Source organism: Mastigoproctus giganteus, chromosome 7, assembly GCF_048544385.1.
Source record: "Mastigoproctus giganteus isolate SK-2022 chromosome 7, ASM4854438v1, whole genome shotgun sequence".
In the NCBI taxonomy this organism is placed as follows: Eukaryota; Metazoa; Arthropoda; class Arachnida; order Uropygi; family Thelyphonidae; genus Mastigoproctus; species Mastigoproctus giganteus.
In genome coordinates, this window is record NC_143581.1 from 81,309,270 (window position 1) to 81,332,493 (window position 23,224).

At 38.1% G+C, this 23,224-nt stretch overlaps 1 protein-coding gene across 1 annotated transcript in view; it reads left to right on the top strand.

The window, feature by feature from the left end:
• Positions 1–23,224, top strand: part of LOC150083028 (DNA-dependent protein kinase catalytic subunit-like) — a 183,460-nt gene that overhangs the window by 118,892 nt on the left and 41,344 nt on the right. Inside the window, exons 7-8 of the mRNA XM_090378361.1 lie at positions 5,569–5,679; positions 18,670–18,813. Coding sequence (XP_090234487.1) covers positions 5,569–5,679; positions 18,670–18,813 — 255 coding nt within the window. The remainder of the gene's footprint in view (positions 1–5,568; positions 5,680–18,669; positions 18,814–23,224) is intronic.

Below are 23,224 nucleotides of genomic sequence, written 5' to 3' on the forward strand. Positions count from 1 at the left end.
AGTGATTTTGTGATTACTGAGAGCAAAGTGGAGGAGAAATTGTTGAAGTTAAACATAAAAAATGCAGCTGAGGCAGATGGAATCTATCCAGTTATAATGGAAGCAGCAAGGGAAGTAAGGAAATCCTTAGCCATAATTATGAAGGCATCCTTAGAGTCAGGGGAGGCTCCCATGGACTGGAGATGTGCAAATGTATCCCCAATTCACAAACGGGGTTCAGTGGGTGACACAAATAATTATAGACCTGTTAGTTTAACTTCTGTCCCTGGGAAAATAATGGAGTCACTGGTTAAAGAGGTGATACAGGACCTAAACAAGAGAGCAGCAATAGTTCAGACACAGCATGTGTTTGTTAAGGGGGAAGTCTTGTCTGACCAATTTGAATGGATACTTCGATGTGGTCACAAAGGAACTGGATGCTAAAAGTAATTTTGATATCATATACTTGGATTTCAGGAAAGATTTTGATACTGTTGCACATGGAAGAGTGCTCTACAAATTGGAGTGGTATGGTATTAAGGGCAAGTTACTGCAATGGATAAAGGGATGGTTGAGTGGAAATGGCAGAGAATGGTAATAAATGGGACTAATATTATTAGCAGAGTCTCCCGGGGTTCAGTGCTGGGCCCATTGTTGGTTTGTGTATTTATCAATGATATCGATGAAGTTATATCAATCTTAATTTCCAAGTTTGCAGATGATACAAAGGTCAGCAAGATTGTTAATGAAACTAATGACAGTATGCTACTGCAACAGGATCTAGAAAAGTTAGGCAGATGGGCTGAGAAGTGGCAACTGACTTTTAACATTGACAAAAGTGAAGTACTGCATATGGTAGCAGTAACCCAAGAGAAACGTACCAACTGGGCAGTACTACACTCACGGAGGTGGAGAATGAAAAAGACCTGGGGGTAATTGTGCAGTCAGATATGAAGTTCTCTGAGCAGTGTAGATGGGCTGCCAGAGCAGGTCATGGAGTGTTGTCAATGATATATAGAAATTTTTCTAGCAGAGACGAGGAGGTCATTATTCCTTTGTATATGGAAATGGTCAGGCCACTCCTTGAGTACTGTATTCATGTCTGGAGGCCTTATTTTAGGAAGGATATATAGTTGCTAGAATGAGTACAGAGAAAGGCAACAAGATTGGTGAGAAGAACAAAGGGGTGTGCTTATGAAGAAATGCTTAAGTTCTGCAATTTGCAGCATCTGGAGACTAGGTACCTGCGAGGTGAAGTTTGCCTTTAGCCAGCAGGTAGTTGATTGCTGGAACAGACTTTCATCTGTTGTTGTGGAAGATGGTAACTTAAATAAATTTAAGGCTGAATTAGACAACATTTGGAATGACCAAATGAGTGAAGTGGCAAAGTTTTTTTTTTTTTTTTTTTGGTTGATGCTGTATAAACTTGCTTTTATGCATCATATGCCTCAGCTAATGCTAAAATAATTAAGAAAGTTGTGGGTTTTTAGCCTGTACACTGTCACAAAATTTGCATAGCCTATTTACTTATTATTATTAATTTTTTTATCATTTGTTTTACTATGTGGTTCCAGCCAACTTTCTCAGCAACCCTGCAACCTATTTACAATGACGTACCACTGAACATTGTTGATGTACACTTATCTCAGATTTCCTCGTAGAGGGTCAGTTCATTCTCTTTGTAATGTCCTTATCACAATGCAATACCATGAAAATATCTGTCACTATAAAGTCCCAACATAACATTGTGATGATCTCAGGATCCAGTTGATACTTGTAGGCCCACCATGAAGATTTAAAATGAGTAGAAGTCCAATCCAGGAAGTTTCCAAAATCAAGAATTTCTGTCTCAATGAAGAAGTCAACTTTTCCTCACACTTGAACAGTCCCAACAGTACAGCAATTAACAGTAAAGGGGAATACCTTAATCGCTCTCCATGTATAATCCCTGGAACCACAATAACACCACAGCATTACAAGTAATCTATCGAGGAAGCAACTACAATGTAATCCAGCAGGTTCATCATGATGGTCTAATCTTCCACTGGAACTGCCAGTAATGATGAAATATTTATGCATTCACAATGAATTTGTTGTCTTATGGCCTCAACCATCCACAAAATAAATGGAAATTTTTGATGCTATAGAATGTTAAAAATATTTACAATTTGGATTAAATTATGAATGATGGTATTTGTCTCTAAGTTTAACATTAGTAAAATAATAAGAGGAGTATACCTCAATATAGTGCTTAGAACACTTCCGTATGATACCCTCCAGAAATTAAAACGGAAAAAACGAAAAAATCGACAACTTACCGGTACATTAGAGTAAAATATAAATAATTAAATAATCAATTTAACACAATTCAAATCAATTTAAAACAATTAAAAGAATCTAATGAAAATATTCAAAACGATTTTCCTTCCTTAAGCTGACAACGCTTTTCGACCGTATGTCGTGATCACAGGAATGAAAATTACCGAATCGGGTTAAACCTGATACTTAAATAGAGATTATTTGTCTATTTTTGCTAACACATTGTCGCGGGCTTGTGACCAAGTTCATACGAGTTAGGTGATCCCCCCCCCCCCACAGACACACAACGTGCTACCACAGAATATGTCAGCTAGTTCACGAACACCCCCTCACCCAGTATCCAACGAACCGACATATCAACAGGTTACAAATATTTCCTCGTGGACACTATCACATGACCAGATTTCGCTTTTATCCAAAGGACTAAATTATAATTTACCACCTCGAAAACTGCCTAAAAAACAATGCGTAATTGATATTAAATTTGGACTTCGTAATGTTCCACAAAAAGATGTATTTATTCAACAAGTTAACCAAGTAGTGGATAACATAAAAGAAACGCGTCTTCCTAAATTGAATACACATGACAGTTCAGCTTTACGAGAACTTCGGGGAAATAAGGACATTATTATACAGAGGGCAGATAAAGGAGATACAGTGGTAATACTAGATAAACATGATTATATTAATAAGTTAGATTCAGTTGTGTCGGATACCTCCACTTATCGTGAAGTAAACCCGGCACTGTTTACCAATTTGGTCAATCAGTACAATAAAACGTTAACCATGTATCGAAAACATGACTACATTACTATGGTTCAGTTAAAGGAATTGAAGTCCAGAACATACAATATTCCTGCACTTTTTGGTCAGGTAAAATTACACAAGACGGGGTTTCCTATTCGACCTATTGTTTCCTACAGGAACTCAGCATTTTCATCCTTAGCCACACATGTATATAACATTATAAAACCCTTTAGACAGGTAATACAATTTGGGATTAAGAACTACGATACATTATTTAATAAGCTTAAAGACTGTAGACTCGGCGACAATGACAATTTATTCTCACTAGATGTTACCTCATTATATACGAATGTAAACGTTGAATACACATTAGATATTATTTGGGATATGATAAATAAAAACTCGACACCGATTAATTATACGAAGCTACCTATTAAGGAAATTTTTCACTTAATTAAACTGTTAGTTGAGGCTAACTACATCACCTTTTGAGACAAGGTGTACAAACAAATTTTTGGATTACCAATGGGTTTGAGCCTGAGTGGCTTAATGTCAGAGATCTATCTCTCAACGATTGAGCAGATACATTTAACACCTTTTCGAACCCGTATCACATACTATGGGAGGTATTTAGACGATGTTCTAGTTATTACCGATAGTAATACTATCCAAGACATTTTACATTCGTTTAATAATATTCATTCTACACTCAAATTTACATTGGAAAGGGAGGATACGGATACAAAGTCATTAAACTTTCTAAATTTCACGCTTACCCGGGACTCGAATAAAATACAATTTAGCATCTATCGAAAACCTACAAACACCGGTATGCTTCTGCATTATAATAGCTATCACTCGTTCACCTAAAAGATTGATTATCTTTAATCAATTTCTTAATGCCTATAAATATTCAATGACGGATTCTGCTTTGGACTCAGAAATACAAATATTAACTAGCAGATTCTTAAACAGGGGTTATTCCATTACCACAATAAACCGAATTAGGGTACAAGCTAAGGATAGGATACAAAATACTACACCAATCAACAATAGTAATATCAAAAAATACTTTATTTCTGTCCCATATGTTGAACAGTGGCACAAACAGCTTAACAGATTCTTTAAAGATACCGAATTTAAAATTGTAGCTAGGCCAATACGGAAGTTACACACTATATTGAACAATCGCTCGGTTCTTTCAGCGTTTGCAACACAAATTAATGATCTGGTATACAACATTTCTTGCGGTGATTGCGACTCGTCTTATCAAGGTTCGACCTAATTTTCTCTTAATATTCGTGTAAATCAACATGAAGCCTCAGTTCGTGCTTCTCGTTCAGCAGCGTCAGAATTAGCCTTTCATGCCATTAACGAAAAACATACTTTTTTATTTAACGAGCCCAAAATACTTAACGTTCAACGTAATTATACGCGACTATTAATTGCAGAAACCGTTGAAATTAAATTACACGAGAATTCTGTTAATGTTTGGCGGCCATATTTGATCTCCGATGCGTGGACCTTTACGCGCATGCGCGAAGACAAATAATCTCTATTTAAGTATCAGGTTTAACCCGATTCGGTAATTTTCATTCCTGTGATCACGACATACGGTCGAAAAGCATTGTCAGCTTAAGGAAGGAAAATCGTTTTGAATATTTTCATTAGATTCTTTTAATTGTTTTAAATTGATTTGAATTGTGTTAAATTGATTATTTAATTATTTATATTTTACTCTAATGTACCGGTAAGTTGTCGTTTTTTCGTTTTTTTCTGTTTTAATTTCTGGAGGGTATCATATGGGAGTGTTCTACGCACTATATTGAGGTATACTCCTCTTATTATTTTACTAATATTATTATCAACGTAGAACATATTGAGTAGTACAGCTCTGATTCATACTCTCTAAGTTTAACATAATCCAAGCTTCCATGGAAGACCCATGCCATTTGGTCTTCCATCGAAGCAAAAGTCTCTGCTTGATCAAAACCAAATAGTTGTAATATGTATGGAAATAAATAAACAAGCTATGTGAGGTTGTTAGGCAGCATCCTATGCACTCCACAGGTGTGGAAGCCTCATTTTAGGAAGGATGTGGATCTGTTGGAACAAGCACAGAAAAGAGCAACAAGTTTAGTTAAGAGGCTCAAAAGAATACCCTTATGAAAAAAGAATTGAGTTGTGTCACAGCATCTAGTAACTTGGAACCTGCAAGGAGAACTGATTAAAGTATTTAAGGATCTGAATGATTGATTAAATGAAATGCTGATGGCATTCTTATTCTTTTTCGGGTGAGACACACAAGGGAATATAAATTTAAATTGAAAAGGATGATTGCTGGATATATGTGGGGAAATATTACTTAACCCAGATAGTAATTGATAGTAATTCATTTTGGCATTAGGCATTACTAATAATACTAAACTATGTATATCTAAATGTATGCTTTCTTAGATTCACTTTTATCTCTCTCTCTCTCTCTCTCTCTCTCTCTCTCTCTCTCTCTCTCTCTCTCTGTAGTGCCAAGAGAAACTTACCTGCTGGAATGCTCTTGAAAAAACTGTTATTTCTAGATTTACTGAAAGCATTTCTCAAGACTTAAACAGGATTTGGGAAGACACATATTATCAGGTATGAAAATGAATAATTTATTCATCTTATTCTCTGTATAACCTTGGTAACAATATGCATGAAACCAGTATACATATTTGAATGATATGAGTCCAAATGAAGTGTGAAGTTTATTCCTCCATCTTATTGAAATTCATATTAATGATACTGTTGGGTCCATTGTTGTTTTCTGCATTCATTAATGATATTGATGATGGTATATCAGGCTTAATGTCCAAGTTTGCAGATGATACAAAGGTCCGCAGGGTTGTTAATGACACTAATGACAGTATGCTGCTGCAATAGGATCTAGAAAAATTGATCAGATGGGCTGAGACGTGGCAAATAAAGTTTAACATTGACAAATGTAAATTACTACATATGGGAAGCAGCAACCCCAGAGTAACGTATCAACACTGTGATACTAAACTTACAGTGGCAGAGAATGAAAAGGACCTGGGGATAATTGTGCAGGCAGATATGAATTTTTCTGAGCAGTGCAGACGGTCTGCAAGGTGTCTTGTCAATGATATACAGGAATTTTTCTAGCAGGTGTAAGGAGGCGATTATCCCCTTGTATAAGGCAATGGTCCGGCCACGCTTTGGGGACTGTATACAGGTCTGAAGGCCTCATTTTAAGAAAGATGTAGTGCTGTTGAAACGAGTACAGAGAAGGGCAACAAGATTAGTGAATGGAACGAAGGGTTGCGCTTATGAAGAAAGGCTTAAGTTTTGCAGATTACGGTGTCTGGAGACTAGGCCCCTGCGAGGCGATCTGATTGAGGTGTATAAAGCCTTGAATGGTTTGAGCATGCTCAATGCTGATGGGATTCTTCCTCTTGCTCAGAATAATCATCCGAGGCGTTTTTTTTTTTTTTTTTTTTTTTGTCTGATGCTGCATAAGCTTGCTTTCTTGCATCATATGCCTCTACTAATGCTAATGTTTCTTGTGGCATTGAAATTGATCTTGGTGTGCATGCATAAAAATTGGGAACTGGCTTGACTACTTCACTTTACTCATATGTCAGAGCTGATGGATTGCAGAATGATTTTGTTTGAACAGTATGCTCACATCAAGTTTTTCTTTAAAGTTTGGAAAAGTCCTACAGGTACACTGCAAACATCCATAAAGTTTGTGGACATGATGTTTACTCAGATAAAAATGGACAGGAAACACTGAAAGTTTAACCTCACTGTGGAAACCCTTTGATGCCATTAAACAACAAAAATGTCATGAAAATGAAAAAACCATGAGAAATGATAGGTGAATGACTCTTGGGATTTCTCATGAAGTTGGCATCTCTGTAGATTCAGTATATGTAATGCTGATGAAGAATTTAGGGATGTGTCCTGTTTTCAAAATTTGTTGTGTGCTTGCTGTCAGAGAATCACATGGACTGTAGGAAAGCTATCACACGTGATTTGTTCAAAAAATCTCTGCAGGATTTGAGTTTTCTAAGAAAAGTGCTCACTCGGAATGAGAGTTGGATGTTTGCCTACAACCCAGAGACCAAGGTGATATCATCTAAATGGCACACCAAATTGTCCTCATAGTCCAAGAGGTCTTGTGCAACAAAATTGAATATCAAAATCATTGTTTTTTGTTTTTTTTTTCCCCGACAGTGAGGATATAGTGCACAATGAATTTGTGACTGGGGAGAGAGAAGCATTGTTGTTTGTTGTTTTGTGACATTTGTGTGTGAATGTGAGGCAAAGACGACACCAAAAAAAAGTAAGGTTGGTTAGATCCTGCACCATGACAATGTGCCTAATCACATGGCGATGGCAGTTCTTGACACAATTTAAAAAAATCTTTTAAGGCTTGGAAAGATGGATGTGTGCAGAAGGAATGTACTTTGAAGGTGATAGATTAGTTAGTTAGCCAAACTGTTTACTCAAACTTTTATAATAAAATTCCGGGAACTTTTTAAATGTAAAAAAGTAACGTAAAGTGCAGCCATTATCAACCCACTGCAGGATGGAAGCCTCCTCAACAATTCATGTTGAGGGAAATGGACCATAATCTGCCACGCTGGTCCAGTGCGGGTTGGCAGATTGACCATATTCAGCAGTCAGGGGCTTGAACCCCGGTCTACTCAAAGAGCGTGTGCTACTGCAGTGTTTCTCAATCTTTTTACTCTCGTGGCACATTTTCCAAAGAAGAAAAATTTCGCGGCACACCTACGTAGTCATAGAAGAAGAAATTTCTAAATTTCGCGGCACGCTTGGAAAATTTTGCGGCACACTAATGTGACGCGGCACACCCTTTGAGAAACACTGTGCTACTGCACTCCCGCTCCTGCTCACTCGGCTACAGAGGCGTACTTTGTATTTATTAATGTTGTTGATGAAGGCATATCAGTTTTAAAATTAAGGTTGGCAGGGTGGTTCATGAAAATAATCAGGGTATGCTACTGCAACAAGTTATAGAAAAACTAGGCCGAGAAATGGCAATTTAGCAATTGAAGATTAATATTGACAGATGGATAACATTAATCACAGATTAACATGCCAATTGTATGGCAGCACACTCAGGGTTATCATGCAATCAGGTATGAAGTTTTCTAAGCAGTGCAACAAGGTTGCCAGGACAGCTTATTAGGTTTATGTCAGGCATGTACAGGAGTTTTTCCATCACGGGTAAGTAGGTGATTATTTTGTTGTGTAAGGGAATGGTTAAGCCACATATTTAGAACTGCATACAGGCCTGATAGCCTCATTTGAGGAAGGCTGTATATCTCTTTGAAGAAGAGCATCAAGATTATTGAGGGGAATAAAGGATTCTCTTACTATCAAAGGATTCAGTTCTACAAAGTTCAGCATTGAAAACTAGGCACTTGTAAGGAGTTTGTATTGAGATGTTTAAATCTTGAACTGTATGCGTAAATTCTGTGCCAATGGAACCCTTCCTCTGGCAAAAATTAAACTATAGCTTTGACAAAATCTCATGAGCTGACCTAACAGCCCATCTGCTCTACTTAGAGAACTTCATATCTGATTGCAGAATTATCACCAGATATTTTCATACTCTGCTACCCTGAGTGTGGCAACACCCTTTTGATTCTTTAGTTTACTGCAACCCATATGCAGTCCTTGCATTTTCAATGTTTAACTTCAGTTGTCACTTCTCAGCCCATGTGCATAATTTTTCTAGATCTTGTTGCAGTTGTATACCCTGAGTACTGTCATTAATCACCCTGCCACCCTCTGTATCACATTATTGTCTTAGATATTAAGCTTTATATACTTTCATTAATATCAATGATAAATAATGAAAACAACGAGACCAATGCTGAACTCTGAGGGACTTCACTAATAATGCTAGTTTAAAGAGAGCCCATTAATAACCACTTTGTCTTCTCCCACTCAACTATTCCTTTATCAAATTGCCCCAATGCCACAATTCTCTAATTTGTACAGCAGTCTTTTAATTGAACAGTATCAAAAGTGCTTTTCTGTAATCTAGTGTATGATATCAAAATTATTTTTTGCATCCAGTTTCTTTATTATTGCATCTCACTGTCCAATCAGATTGGTCACACAGAATTGTCCCTGAACAAGCTATGCTGCAGCTGCAGTATAACTGCGTTCCTGTTGTGATTGTCTTGCACTACTTATTTAACCAGTGACTCCATTATTTCCTTGGAACAGAAGTCAAGCTATCAGATCTGTCTATCTATCTAATTATTCGTGTCACCTTTTGATCTTGCTTAGAAATTGGGGATACATTCACACATCTCCAGTCCGTATGAACCTAACCTCAATCTAAAGATACTCTCATAATTATTACAAAATATTTACTTACCTCTATTGCTGCCTCAATTAATATAATTGGATAAATCCCATCATCATCCCAGGTTCCTTTTTATATTTAGCTTCAACAATTTCTCCTCCACTTTCCTCTCAGTTATCACAGAATCATTTAGCTTTCTACTAGAATTTGATACTTCTGGAATCTCATCCTTAAAAATTTCTCCCTGTATGAATATAGGTACAAGATATCTATTAGTTTGTTTGAAACCAAAGCAGAATTATTGACATTTAAAATCTTTGATATCTAGTGAACTAATATGATTCATCCCTTTCCTTTAAATTTTTAAGTAAAGAAGTCTGTTTTGCTTTTCTTTGCATTTTTTGCCAGAGACTTCTTGTAATCTGCCTGAACTTGTCAAACTTCCTTTGTGATTTGATTGTGGATTGGTTTTTAGCTATTTTTGGCTATAAACAGAAAAATTCAAGAGGTGTGTACAAGTTATCAGGTGATAAGGTATATGCATCCCATGCATTTTTATTCTCTGCCACGAGTCTCATCAATTCATTTGACATCCATTTAGGTCTAAACCTTGAATAGTATCTCTTAGGTGGTATAAAAACCTAATAGTTTTTACGATTATTACTAATGTAAAAATCATAGAAGCTTCTGAATACTTCCCATTTAGAATTTACTATTGGCAACATCACTTCTATCACTGAATAGATTTTAAAGACTGCCTGAGCTATTGCAGCCACCTTCATGAAAGCATAAGACTCTTCCCTCTGTCCTTTACGGTGGATAGGATTACCTCACTTCCTGCAAATATTCAAGCCGAAGAGGTCCAAAAGCTTATCACTTCCATATGCGAAGACACATTCGAAAAGAAGAAAGAACCATGTCCCTTGGTGGACCCAGCAACTAACTCAACTGAGAAATACAAAATAATGGCCTTAAGGGACTATCAAAAAGCCAAAAGAAGAAACAGACTGCTGGAGGAGACAATCTGACTGCAAGACATTTATAAAAATCATTTACCACAACACAATATACAAAGAGAAAAAGGCAGCCTGGGATAAGTTTGTTGAGAACTCCCAAGATTCTGACCCTTGGGGCATTGCCTATCAAATCATTGCTGGAAAAATACACCATGGAGATTTACACTCCTCTATACGCACTTTTGGAGGTGAAGAGACCCTCTCCTGATTGGAATCAATTATTTCCATTCTAGATGATATCATACATGAAGACAAAATTCAATCAGAGTCCCCTCAACAAACTGAGATCAGATGAAATAATCTGACATATATAGGCCATACAGGGGGTGAACCAGTTAGTCTCCAAGAAGTTGAAGAAGCGGTGAAATCGATGAAGAAGGGAAAAGGCCCGGCTATGACCTGGTGGAGGTGTTGAAGAGGTCTGGTCCATGAGGCCTTAACTCATCCAAAACCTTCTAAATACTTGTCTACAAGATGGATGCTTCCTGAAAATGTGAAAAAATGCAAACCTTAAAATCTTGTTAAAGAATTCAGATAAGCCAGAACAATCACCTGCCTCATACAGACCCATAGCCTTGCTGTCCATAATAGGTAAAGTATTTGAGAAAATAATTGCCACTAGATTCCAAACAGCGTACACAGGTAAGGGACTAGGATACACCAATAAGTTTGGCTTTACAAAGGGAAAATCCACTGTAGATGCCATTAGGATGATAGTGGACACGGCCTCAACTGCCAATACCAAATATATCCTCGGCCTCTTCTTGGACTTCAAAGGGGCCTTGGCATCCTCTGGTGGCAAAACATCCTGGAGAGGGTGCATCAGAGAGGCTGGGTTCTTGGCCCAGGTTTATGGATTAATTACTAGCTACTTCCCTTGCTATAACCTTGGAGACCTGCATAGTCACCAGGCCAGTTACCAGTGGCTGCCCTCAGGGATACGTTCTAGGCTCTCTCTGCTGGAACGTGGTCTTTGATAGGTGGCCGAAGGAGGAGCAGGAAAATGTCATCAAAATGGCCTACGTGGACAATCTGGCTGTCTTACTTCTTGGCAGTTGAAGGAGTTATTTGGAGGACCTTGCGAAAGATATCTGTTCTCTGTGCTCTGTTCACGAGCTTAACATCTCTATTCCCAAAACAAAGCAAGTGTTACTTAGAGGAACCCTAAACAGACCACCAACAATCAAAATCAATGATAAGGCCATCAAGATGGAGACCACTTATAAATATCTCGGCATTTTGCTGGACAGCAAGTTGAGCTTCATCCCGAATGCCAAGTATATAGTAAAAAGATTAAGCAGGTTACAGGAAAACTAATGAGGATAACTAGGGCAGTTATCCTGATTAGTTTTCTGGGGGCATCAAGCTTTCAACCCTCTGGGGCATGAAGCCTTCGACCCTCTGACTGTATTATTAATGCATCTTCATCCCCATTGCTTGTTATGCTGCATGTGCCTGGGCCATAGAATCATCAACAGCCTTGTGAAGAAATACCTACTGCAGGCCCAAAAATTTTTCCCGATTCCAATCTCGAGAGCCTGCAGAACAGTGTCCACAGTTGCACTCCAGGTCATATGCGGCAAGCTGAAGCATGAAGCATCTAGCATAAAGTAGCCTTCCACCATCTTCAATACTACAGAAGGAAGAGCCTCACTGCAAGAAACGGAGATTCGCAATAAACTTGAACATGTCAACTAAGGAAGACAGCAAGAGAATAATCAAAGAAATGACGAATGAATGGAAAAGGGAGTGGATTGTCTCGGCACTAGGAAGAGCCACATATGAATTCCTACCAGAGGCTAAAATAGTCGACATAAAATACACTACATAGTTCAGGCCTGGACTTCACCTATCTTTTTTGCTAACTGGACATGGCAGTATAAGCCGACTGGGCTAGCCGGGTCGGTAAAGTGCCTGCCTGGCAACCCAAAGGTCGCGGGTTCGAATCCTGCCTAGGGCTTGGATCAAAGTACTACAAAAACCTTGGGAGGTGCATTATGGCCACAGAAGCTGATGCACCAACAACTACAAAAAAAAAAAAAAAAAAAATGGCAGTATAAACTTCAAGTTGTACTCTCTTGAACTAAAAGATTCACCTCTCTGCCCTTGTGGATCACCAGAGACAGTCAATCATCTAATTTTCCAATGCCACATTTATCAGGACCTCAGAGCTCAACCACAAATAATTCTTTCTCTCTCTCTCTCTCTCTCTCTCTCTATATGTACCGTGTCCATTAAGGACATTGGTGATCATGGTCTTCCACATCTGTCGATCTTTTGCTGTTCTCAGCAGGTCTAGACTCCATCCGTACATTCATCCAGTTGGTCAGACTAATAATATAGTTTATTCTTTCTCTTCCTCTGCTTTTCTTTCCATTCACCTTGCCTGTCATGATGATCTCCTCCAAACCTTCCTTCCTCATGATGTGCTCAAATTTCAGCTGCTTTTCTCTTATGTTCCTCAGAAATGATCTTTGTGTTCCTGCTCTTTGTAGTACCTCTACATTCGTAATATGTTCAGTCCAGGATATTCTGAGCATCCGTCTATAAAACCATATTTTTGTCACCTCCTAATGCTTTGCCGTTTTTTGGGAGATTGTCCAGCATTCACTATCATACGTAAGGACAGGTATAACATAACAGTTCAAAATTCTGTTTTTGATTTTCATTGACAATTTCCTATCTTTTAGTATGTTGCCCAGTTTTTGAAACATTGCCTTGGCCATACCAATCCGTCTTTTGATTTCATTATTTGATCTTGTGTAAGGCGCCTCCGTAGCCAGGTGGGAAGGAGCAACAGTGCATAGCACACGCTTCTTGATTAGACCGGGGTTCGAGCCCATCACCACCAAATACAGAGGATGCGGAAAGGTCAGGGAATGACCACCGCATATTCCCAGAGCAATATGGCCTTAGTTGCTAATGCTCCTAAAAACTAAACAACAAACAAACCATCTTGTGTAACACAACTCCCTAGATAATTGTATTTCTCTACTTGTCTTATAATGTTGCTCCCTATTTTCAGTATGCATTTGGGCACAATTTTCTTTTTGCTGAAACTATGCACTCTGTTTTTTAATGTTTATTGTTAAGCCTTTCCTTCTACTTTGTTCCACTACTTTGTTTAGAAGTTCTTGTAGTTCTTCTTCTTCTGTCTCGGCAATGAGAGCAATGTCATCTGCATATCTGATGTTGTTTACATTCTGTCTGCCAAATGCGAATCCTCCAATTCCATGTGTTCCTCTCATAATTTCCTCGTTGTAGAGGTTGAATAGGTCCAGAGAGCAAACATAGCCCTGTCTTACACCCCCCCTCAGAATTCTTATGTTCTCACCCCTGTCTTTTCCAATTCTTAGGCTGGCTGTTTGTTCCCAGTATAAGTTCCTGAGTATCCTTATGTCTTTCCCATCTATGTCTAAACAATCTAGAACGTTGAAGAGTTCTTCATGTTTCACTCTGTCAAATGCCTTCATAAGATCAATGAAACACATAAACAAGTCTCTCTGCATTTCAGTAGTCCTCTCCGACATTATCCTTATCATGAAGATAGCATTTCTTGTTCCAGTATTTTGCATAAATCCACATTGTTCTTCTCCTATCTCCAGCCCTATTTTATTCCTTATCCTCATCAATATTATTCTTAGAAGAATTTTAGTAATATTACTAATTAAGCTTGAGCCCCTCAATAGCCCCTTGTTTCTTTGGTAGAGCTATGAATATGGATTTATTAAGATCCTCTGGTATCACTCCACTCTCATATATCTAATTTAACACCTCAGCTATTATTGCAATGCCAAAATCATCCAAAGCCCTTATCATTTCTGTCATGATGGCGTCTGGTCCAGCTGCCTTATTACTTTTCAATCAGGATGGTTTTCCCCCATGTTTGTCCTGAAAGAGCTATTCACTGTATTCTGTCCCTCTGTTCATAACTTTGCCTTTTTCCATGATTACTGTTCAATCCTTCATTTTTACACAGCCCGACGCTGGACAGATCTTATATTCCACCAATTCCTTGATTTTCCTGTACATTGTAGCTGGCTCTGAGTGTTCATATTTTTCAATCTCTTGGCACTGCTCATTTAACCATGCTTCTTTTGCCTCTTTGCATTCCTCTTAATTTCCTTGTCCATTTTCCAATATTCTTCACTGCATCTTGAAAAATCTGTTGCCTTTGCCTCATCAAGCTCAGGATTTTGCTCATCATCCATTGATTTTTACTTTTCCTTTCTTTCTTTGGAATGATCTCACATGCTGTGTTGGTCAAGGCTTCCTTCAGTGCGTGTCATTTTCTGGTTCCTTCATTTGCAAGTATCTCATACCTGCTTCTGACCTCCTCAGCATATGCATTCCTAATGCCATCATCTTTCCGCAATAGATCATATTGAAAACATTCCGTTCTTGTGCTTTGTTTTAGTTTTTTCAGCTTAACCAGGAGTTTGGCCACTACTGGTACATGGTCTCTTCCACAATCCGCTCCTGGATATGTCTTTGCCTGAAGGATGGCATTCCGAAAGTGTTTATTTATAGTGATATAGTCTATTTGATTTCTTACATTGTCTTCTGGACTTTTCTGTGACCAGGTACACCTTGGATGTTCTTTAAACCAAATGTTGGCAATCACTTGTTGATTTATCTTGCACCACTGTGCCCAGATTTCGCCTCTTTCATTTTGATTTCACAATCCATATCTTCCTATCACTTCTCCATCTCGCTCACTTCCTACTTTTGCATTTAAGTCTCTCATTATGATTATAATTTCCTGAGATTTGCATTGTTTCAGCTGCTCATAAAACTTTTCTAGTTCCTCTTCACTACTCTTTGCTGTTGGAGCATACACCTGAATGATGGCCATATCAACAGGTTTTCCTTTGAGTTTGACCAGCAGTATTCTGTCCAATAAAGCCCACCAACCTAACACACTCTCAGACGTTGCCCCATCCAACAAAACCCCAACTCCTCTTTCATGTGCTTCTCTCCCGAATAAATCATTCTTTGTTGCCCTGTCTTGAAGTCTCCACTCTTTTTCCACCTGATCTCACATAACCCGAGTATGTTAATTCGTAATCGTTCCATTTCCTGTTTTACATTATCAGGTTTGCCACATTGGGAAAGAGTCCTCACATTCCAAGTATCCAATTTCAATTCACACCTGTTTTTCTTTCTGTTTCTGCTGCTGCTAGTTCTGCTTACAGTTTCTTGTTGATGATCCGGCACCATCTGCAGTCCATGGTTATCTGTACTGAGCGAGGCATCTGCATCTGACGACACTGAGATCCCCTTCACGCTGTTGTCTTCCTCACTTAAATTATGCATGACATTCTTGGCATTTTACAGCAGTGGTTTGCCGTTGCATTCTGCTGGGGGTGTTTACCAAGAACACTATCTCTCTCCCCAGAAGTTCCTCCACTTGAAACAACTGTTGCCTTCTGAAGTCTTAGCTCATCTGCCTTCTTCCTCAGTTTACTAATTGTGGATTCTGCCATTGGCCATCGCTCGTTATCCTGAGCATGGGAGCCTGTAACCCTAGGCAGGGGCCATGCTGGGTACTGACAGCCAGAGCCAGCTTATCCAGGTTTGGTCTGCGGCTCTTTATTGGTTATTCACAGCTGACCTCCATATCTGAAGGTCGTTCCACTATCCGCCACCTATGGATGCACCCGGTAGCAGTATGCTCTGCCTCACACAAATAATCACTGAAGTATATGATCGAGAAAATGTCAAAAATCTCATCTTGACTCCTCAAAGGTTTACCTCGTTTGCTGACTTTGCGAACAGCCTCTTCAAACGCAGGAGAAGAATCCTTACTACTCTAAACAGAACCTGGACGCAGATGGACACTGAATTGGACACTTACTAACAATGACAAAGGGCACAGTGCAACATAAAGTTGAAGAATCCTGATCGGAACCAAAGCATTCCACGGTCCTAACTCTACTTTTCTCAAGGGATGCCTCTCTCTTCCATCCCATACTGTTTAAAACTTTACTCCTCCCCTCCCTGCAACCTGACTTCTCCCACTGACATACAATCTTCCGTTCACATTTTTTGGACCCAGGGGGAGGCTCCTCTCAGGAGGAACCTCTTCCTGGGCATACCATCAGTGCAATGTGAACCCTAGTGTGCCTCCACATGGTGGATAGGAGGCAGCGGGTAGTGAATAAACTCATTCTAGGCCCCCATGCCTGTGAAGACACCAGGAGCTGGCAAACACTCAACAGAACAAACACCCACACACACCCACACTTTCTCCCACTGACATACAATCTTCCGTTCACATTTTTTGGACCCAGGGGGAGGCTCCTCTCAGGAGGAACCTCTTCCTGGGCATACCATCAGTGCAATGTGAACCCTAGTGTGCCTCCACATGGTGGATAGGAGGCAGCGGGTAGTGAATAAACTCATTCTAGGCCCCCATGCCTGTGAAGACACCAGGAGCTGGCAAACACTCAACAGAACAAACACCCACACACACCCACACTTAGCACACTGCCGGCATTGTCACATCTTCTACAGATGCTACAGTGGCTAATGGGGGAAATCCTGGAGAATGCCATGAAACATAAACACAACACATTTTTACATTTTGTCCTTTATGGTAATTATATCTTTAAGTAAATCTCATATCAGTACACTCAGATTGCTGCCAGCCAATGCTTCTTTCAGCTGCAGCTTCTTAATGTATTAAGAATCATTGCTGACAATCATATCAAGAGTATTGCTTCTGATAAATTCCTAACCAAAAACAATTATAACTAGCAGAGAGGGACCCCTTTTAGTGGTCTGCTTATATACCTAGCTCCTCCCTTCATTGGAGTAATTGTGTCTGTCTGATGTTTCGTATGCTCTTGTAAATCTAAAGGCATTTCCTCTTATGCTGAGAATATCAGTTTAAAACTACCAAACTGAACCATTTTGAATATTAATAGATTTTTAATTGTGTATTACTGTGAGTATGTTTATGTATATTTTGCCCACTGTCACTTTTTCATGCTCAACCATACTGCTTGCTATTTCTAGCTGAGCTGTGGAATTTAAGACCATCCAAATTGCATCACATAGCAACTGTGCAGGTGACTTGTGCACATGGTGTAACCTTGGTGGTCAGTCACTTTTATGCCTGAACAGTTTTGCCTACATAGCAATAGAAGTGAAACACAAGGAACAGTATGCTGCTCTCAGATTTTCACTTCCATATAGCCCAGCTTGCATATGGTTTAGAATGATTAAATATGGACCTGTTTCGATCACAAAACATGATGGGCCTGGAGCTTCAACCACTGCTGTCACCACACAAACCATAAACACTGCTTCTATAATTGCAAGAGATCATTGTATAACAGTAAGGCAACTGGCAGAAATGTTGAAAATATCAGTGGGAAACACATGGTATTCTCCATGACCATGATATATGACATGTGTTTGTGCATGCTGGGTTCCAAGACTACTCACAGCAATTTTGCATAGAGGTTTGTCAAGAGCTGCAACAAATGGTGTCTGAAGATGGTGAGGTTCTTACACAAGGTGATAATGGCGGACGGACATTACTCATCATTTTGCCCCAGAAGGGAAAAAAAAAAAACAAGTTGTGTCTTCTGTAGGAAAAGTTATGATCATCTCTCTTTTTGACATTCAAGGAGTAGTTTACCAGCATGCTGTGCCACATCACACAACTCTTACAGGACAAAAACATTTCCATTCATCAGAAGAAACAGTAAAGACAACTGTGGCAATTCTCAAATGCATGTCAAACAATAGCTTCAACCATGCATTTGAATAATGGCTGAAACATTGAATAAAGTGCATTTCATCAAATAGAACCTACTTTGAAGAGGACCATTAAAATGTAAATGATTGATAAAGGTATATTGTGAAAAAAAAAATATATATATGATCATTCCTATTTAACAGCCCTTATAATTTTTTTTTTTTCTGTGGAAAGAATGGGGGAATTCTGTGCAGAATTGACCCCACCAATAATTCCTATTTTGAAAAGGGTTGTCAAAATTATGCTACATTAATTTATTATCAGAATATTCAATAGGATTCTAAGATTTTTAAAAGTACAAATTTTAATTCCCAAGTAAGATCGGTGAATAGAAATGATGAGACAAATAATTGGTTTCTTGCAAAGTAGCAAAAATTTCTGTTTTTATCTCATTCACGTTATTCCAATTATATTTAATTTTCTTTTGGAAGAATTACTTTAATATATATAATTAATTTAATATATATTTCTGGTTGTTGTTTTATTCTCAAAAGGAGCATTATTTGCCACGCCTTGTGTATTCTAAACTGAAGTTACTGCTAGAAGAAGAAGAAGAAGAAGAAGGCGAGAATGATATGACTTTGAAATCTTTTATTAATTCTTCAATGAAAGATAAGGAGAAAAAAACCTATATAGAGGTAGGAGTTGATAGTTCGATACAATAATAAATATTTCTTTACTTGGCTTATGTTATTTCATAAAAAAAAATTACTTCCCCACCAAAAACACAAGAAAACAATTACACAACCAAACCAGAATGAATTTATTATTGTAATACTCATTTGGACCGCTCAGTTTATAAGGAATCTGTGGTGTTGAATCATCATTTATGAAACATATATACATATATATAATTACAACAGTATGTAAGATAAGGATTTTGAACTTTGTTTAAAGTGAAATACAGTACTTTATTGTACTTTATATTGTACAAGAAAGTTGTGGGAAATTGGTATGGCTATGGTACAGTGTGGATGATTCCATGAATAGTCATTTTGGCATAATAGTGTTATGATGTTAGATAGTAGAGACCTGCCTCCCCGTGGTGGGGACGCTAACTTGTGGTGGGAGTGTGATGATCCATTTTCACCACAAGGTCAAAAGGTCGATTAATGAACTAATGTACTAATTATTATTTTGTTTTCTTTGGGTTGACCAGCAGAGGTCTTTGTATTTTATTTTTAGTGAATTAAAACCTATTGGTTTGGTAGAGAAATATGAATGAGAACAAGTCGCATATGGGTGGGAACCCCAGTGGCTGGCGACTTGGGATGAAAGCTCACTCAAATGAAAATGTAATACTCATTTGGACCATTCAGTTTATAAGGAATCTGTAGCGTTGAATCATCATTTATGAAATATATATATATATACATAATTACAACAGTATGTAAGATAAGGATTTTGAACTTTGTTTAAAGTGCAATACAGTACTTTATTGTACTTTAGAATAAAAGCATTCCAAGCGAGCCCTAAAGCCAAATGAATTTAATAAGTGTATTAAGCATAATAAAAGCAATCAAAGAGGATGTGAGATAAGAATTTAGCATAAGGATTTTGAATAAAAGTATATCTAGTGAGCCAAAAGGATTTAGAATAAAAGTATATCTAGTGAGCCAAAAGGATTTAGAATAAAATATATCCAGTGAGCCATGAGGCCAAAAGACTTAGATAGCCTGAGTTGGTTTAATGCACTATACGTTATAGATAAACAAATAATTAATAATAACATAAAATAAATGAAAGTAAAATAAAATAAAATATGATGAGGCAAATTACTGATAATAGGTTACATTGAATGGTATTTTAATAGCAATTTTAATTTATTTTTTGCCAGGTTAACATTTTATGGTAGGTATTTAGGTGATATCCTTGTTATTTCACATGAAAACAACATAAATAATCTTATGAGTTCTTTTAATAATATACACACATGACTTAAATTTACTTTAGAACAAGAAAAATCAGGTGAGAACTCTATAAACTTTTTTAACTTTACATTAAGAAGGGTTAATGATAACATACACTTTAAAATATATCGGAAACCTATTAATACAGGGAAATTTTTACATTACTCGAGCTACCACCCTTTTACGTATAAAAGGAGTATCATTTTCAACCAATTTCACATTGCGTATAGATATAATTCGACACAAAAAACCCTTAATGACAAACTCAGGGAACTTACAACAAGATTTTTAAACAGGGGATATACACTAGGTATAATTAGGAACATTCAACGACACACGAAACTAAAATCTGAAATGGTTCCAGTAATTAAGAACTCCACACATAAATATTTTATTAAAGTTCCTTAAGTACAGTACAAAATAGTTGCACAACCAATAAGTAAACTTCAGACAATATTGAGGGAAAGGAAACCAACCTCAGTCTCTAACATGGAGCGGCCCCGAGTGCCAAGTGATAGTGCCCAAGCGATATTTTGTGCGATGCATAGCGTTCTTTCTCAGTGGATTAGTTATATTTATTTTCCAGTGTCACTATTCTTCTTGTTTTTCATAAGTGATTCTTTACTTAAAAGCTTTGAAGTAGAATCCAGAAAGGAAATACACCTTTCTTTCCTTGTGTATATATATATATATATATATAATCCGTACTAACCTAACTAAACCTCTAAACCGCTTGGTCACTGGTGGCACCGCTCCTGCCTCCACTTGGCAGGGCTGGTAAACTGGGAGCAGAAAAACACTCTCCCGGGGCAAAAAGGAGCAAAGATGGACATAAATAGACATGCCACTTATGGATCTCATGATCCAGATCTCTCAAACAGAGAAGACTTAAATGCAGGTAATACAAAACGGCAGAAAAAAGAAGGAACAGAAACCCCCTGCTCCTCTTTTTTTGATACTGCATTCTTTGACTGACAATCCTTTGAGTAAGCTCTCCCCATTCTTAATACAGAAATGTCTTGAGAATGTGGCGGGCCCACCAAAAATGGTTCGAAGATTAAAATCCGGAGACCTTCTAGTGGAGATGAACGAGAATAAACACTCTGAAAAACTATTAAAAATATCGACTTTTGGTGGAATTCCCACAAAGGTTACCCCGCATGCCACCTTAAACTCCTCTAAAGGGGTAATAGCCGAGTGGGATCTCCTTAATGTGTCTGAAGAGGAAATCGTTCAGGAATTAGGCGATCAAAATGTAATAAATGCCAAAAGGATAGTCATTAAGAAAGATGGGGTTCTTACTCCTACCCGAACGGTCATTCTTACATTTAAAACACCAATTTTACCAACAACTGTTAAAGCTGGATATCTAATGTGTAAAATTCGACCTTATATTCCAAACCCAGTCCGGTGTTTTAAATGCCAAAAATTTGGACACTCACAAGCAGTCTGCAGGGGTGTAACCACCTGTGCCTCCTGTGGTTCAAAAGAGCATGTTCACACAGACTGCCCCACTGAAATACAAAGCTGCCCAAACTGTAAGGGGAATCATTCAGCATTTTCAAAGGAGTGCATCCAGTGGCAGACTGAAAAGAATATACAAAAGTACAAAGTAGAATACAAGGTGCCATACCAAGAAGCAAAAAGACATTGTTTAATTTCAAATAAATTGCCATCTTATTCTTCAGTTGTAAAAAAGCAACGATCCATAACAGTACAAACAGATTTTTCAGTTCCGCCAAGCATCTCAATTTCTGATTGGGCCAGGTCAGTCCTCTCTACACTAAAAGAACAGCCTACCCAACAGCAATCAACTCATTCGGTAAACACACCATTGACAATACCGCCAGATAAAAATTCTGTACAACAGCCAGTTAAGGAAACAAGCTCTGAAAGAAATAATCAAAAAAACCAGTACTGATACCATGGACATAGATAGAAATTCACACCGAGATGATCCACTTCTTGAACTTAGAAGCAGTTGCTGCTAGAGTTATGGTTAAAATAGCGGTAACAGTTGTTTCCATATACCTTTCGCCAAACTATTCATACTCTCTAGCAGATTTGAATGATTTAGTTACTCAGCTGCCACCACCTTTCTGTATCTTGGGTGACTGGAATGGGCATCACCCCCTATGGGGTTCCTCGCACCTTGATAAGAGAGGTCAGTTAATTGAAAAATTTCTTGAAAGGCACAACTTAACATTATTAAACATGGGACTCACACGTACGTGCATCTTTCCTCAAGGTCAACTTCTGCAATTGATCTTTCAATATGCTCGCCAAACCTCCTTCCTCTTATTGATTGGACGGTCACTGATAACCTGCGAAATAGTGACCACTTTCCAGTAATATGCGCACTATCGGCTAACTCTCCTCCTCAAACTGAGATAAAAACTGTTTGGAAATTCGACAAATAACTGGAAGAAATATCAAGAGCTGGCACATCTAGATATTCAGACTGTTGAGACCCTCACCATTGACTCTGCCGTAACTTACATAACTCAGCAAATGATAGCAGCTGCAGAAACCAGTATACCCAGATCATCCATGAAAACTCGCTCCCACCCAAAAATATGGTGGAATGAAGCCTGTAGCAATGCGAAAAAAGAGAAGAATAGATACTGGAACTTATTTCGTAAATACCCAACCACAGCTAATCTCATACAGTTCAAGAAAGTTAGAGCTAAATCTCGTCACATACAACGAATAAGCAAAAAAGAAACATGGTCTAAATATGTCTCCTCTATAAACAGGACCACAAATATCAGAACTGTTTGGAATAAAGTTTGAAGAATTAATGGAAAATATCCACCTATAACCACTCCGATAATAAATCTAAAAGGCAAAGAAATATGCAATCCTCTCGATATTTCTAATACGTTAGGTGAAACCTTTGAAAAAATCTCCGCTGTAACCGCATTTGAGCCAAGTTTCCAGGCGCATAAAGTACAAGCAGAAAAATATAATCTCAATTTCAATACTTCACGACAGCATCCATATAATGTACCCCTTACCATGGTAGAGTTACATAGCGCACTTGCAAAATCCAAAAATAGTGCTGCTGGCCCTGATGGAGTGTACTATGCCATGATATATCACTTAAGTGAAGAATCCCTTTCTGCTCTGCTAAAACTGT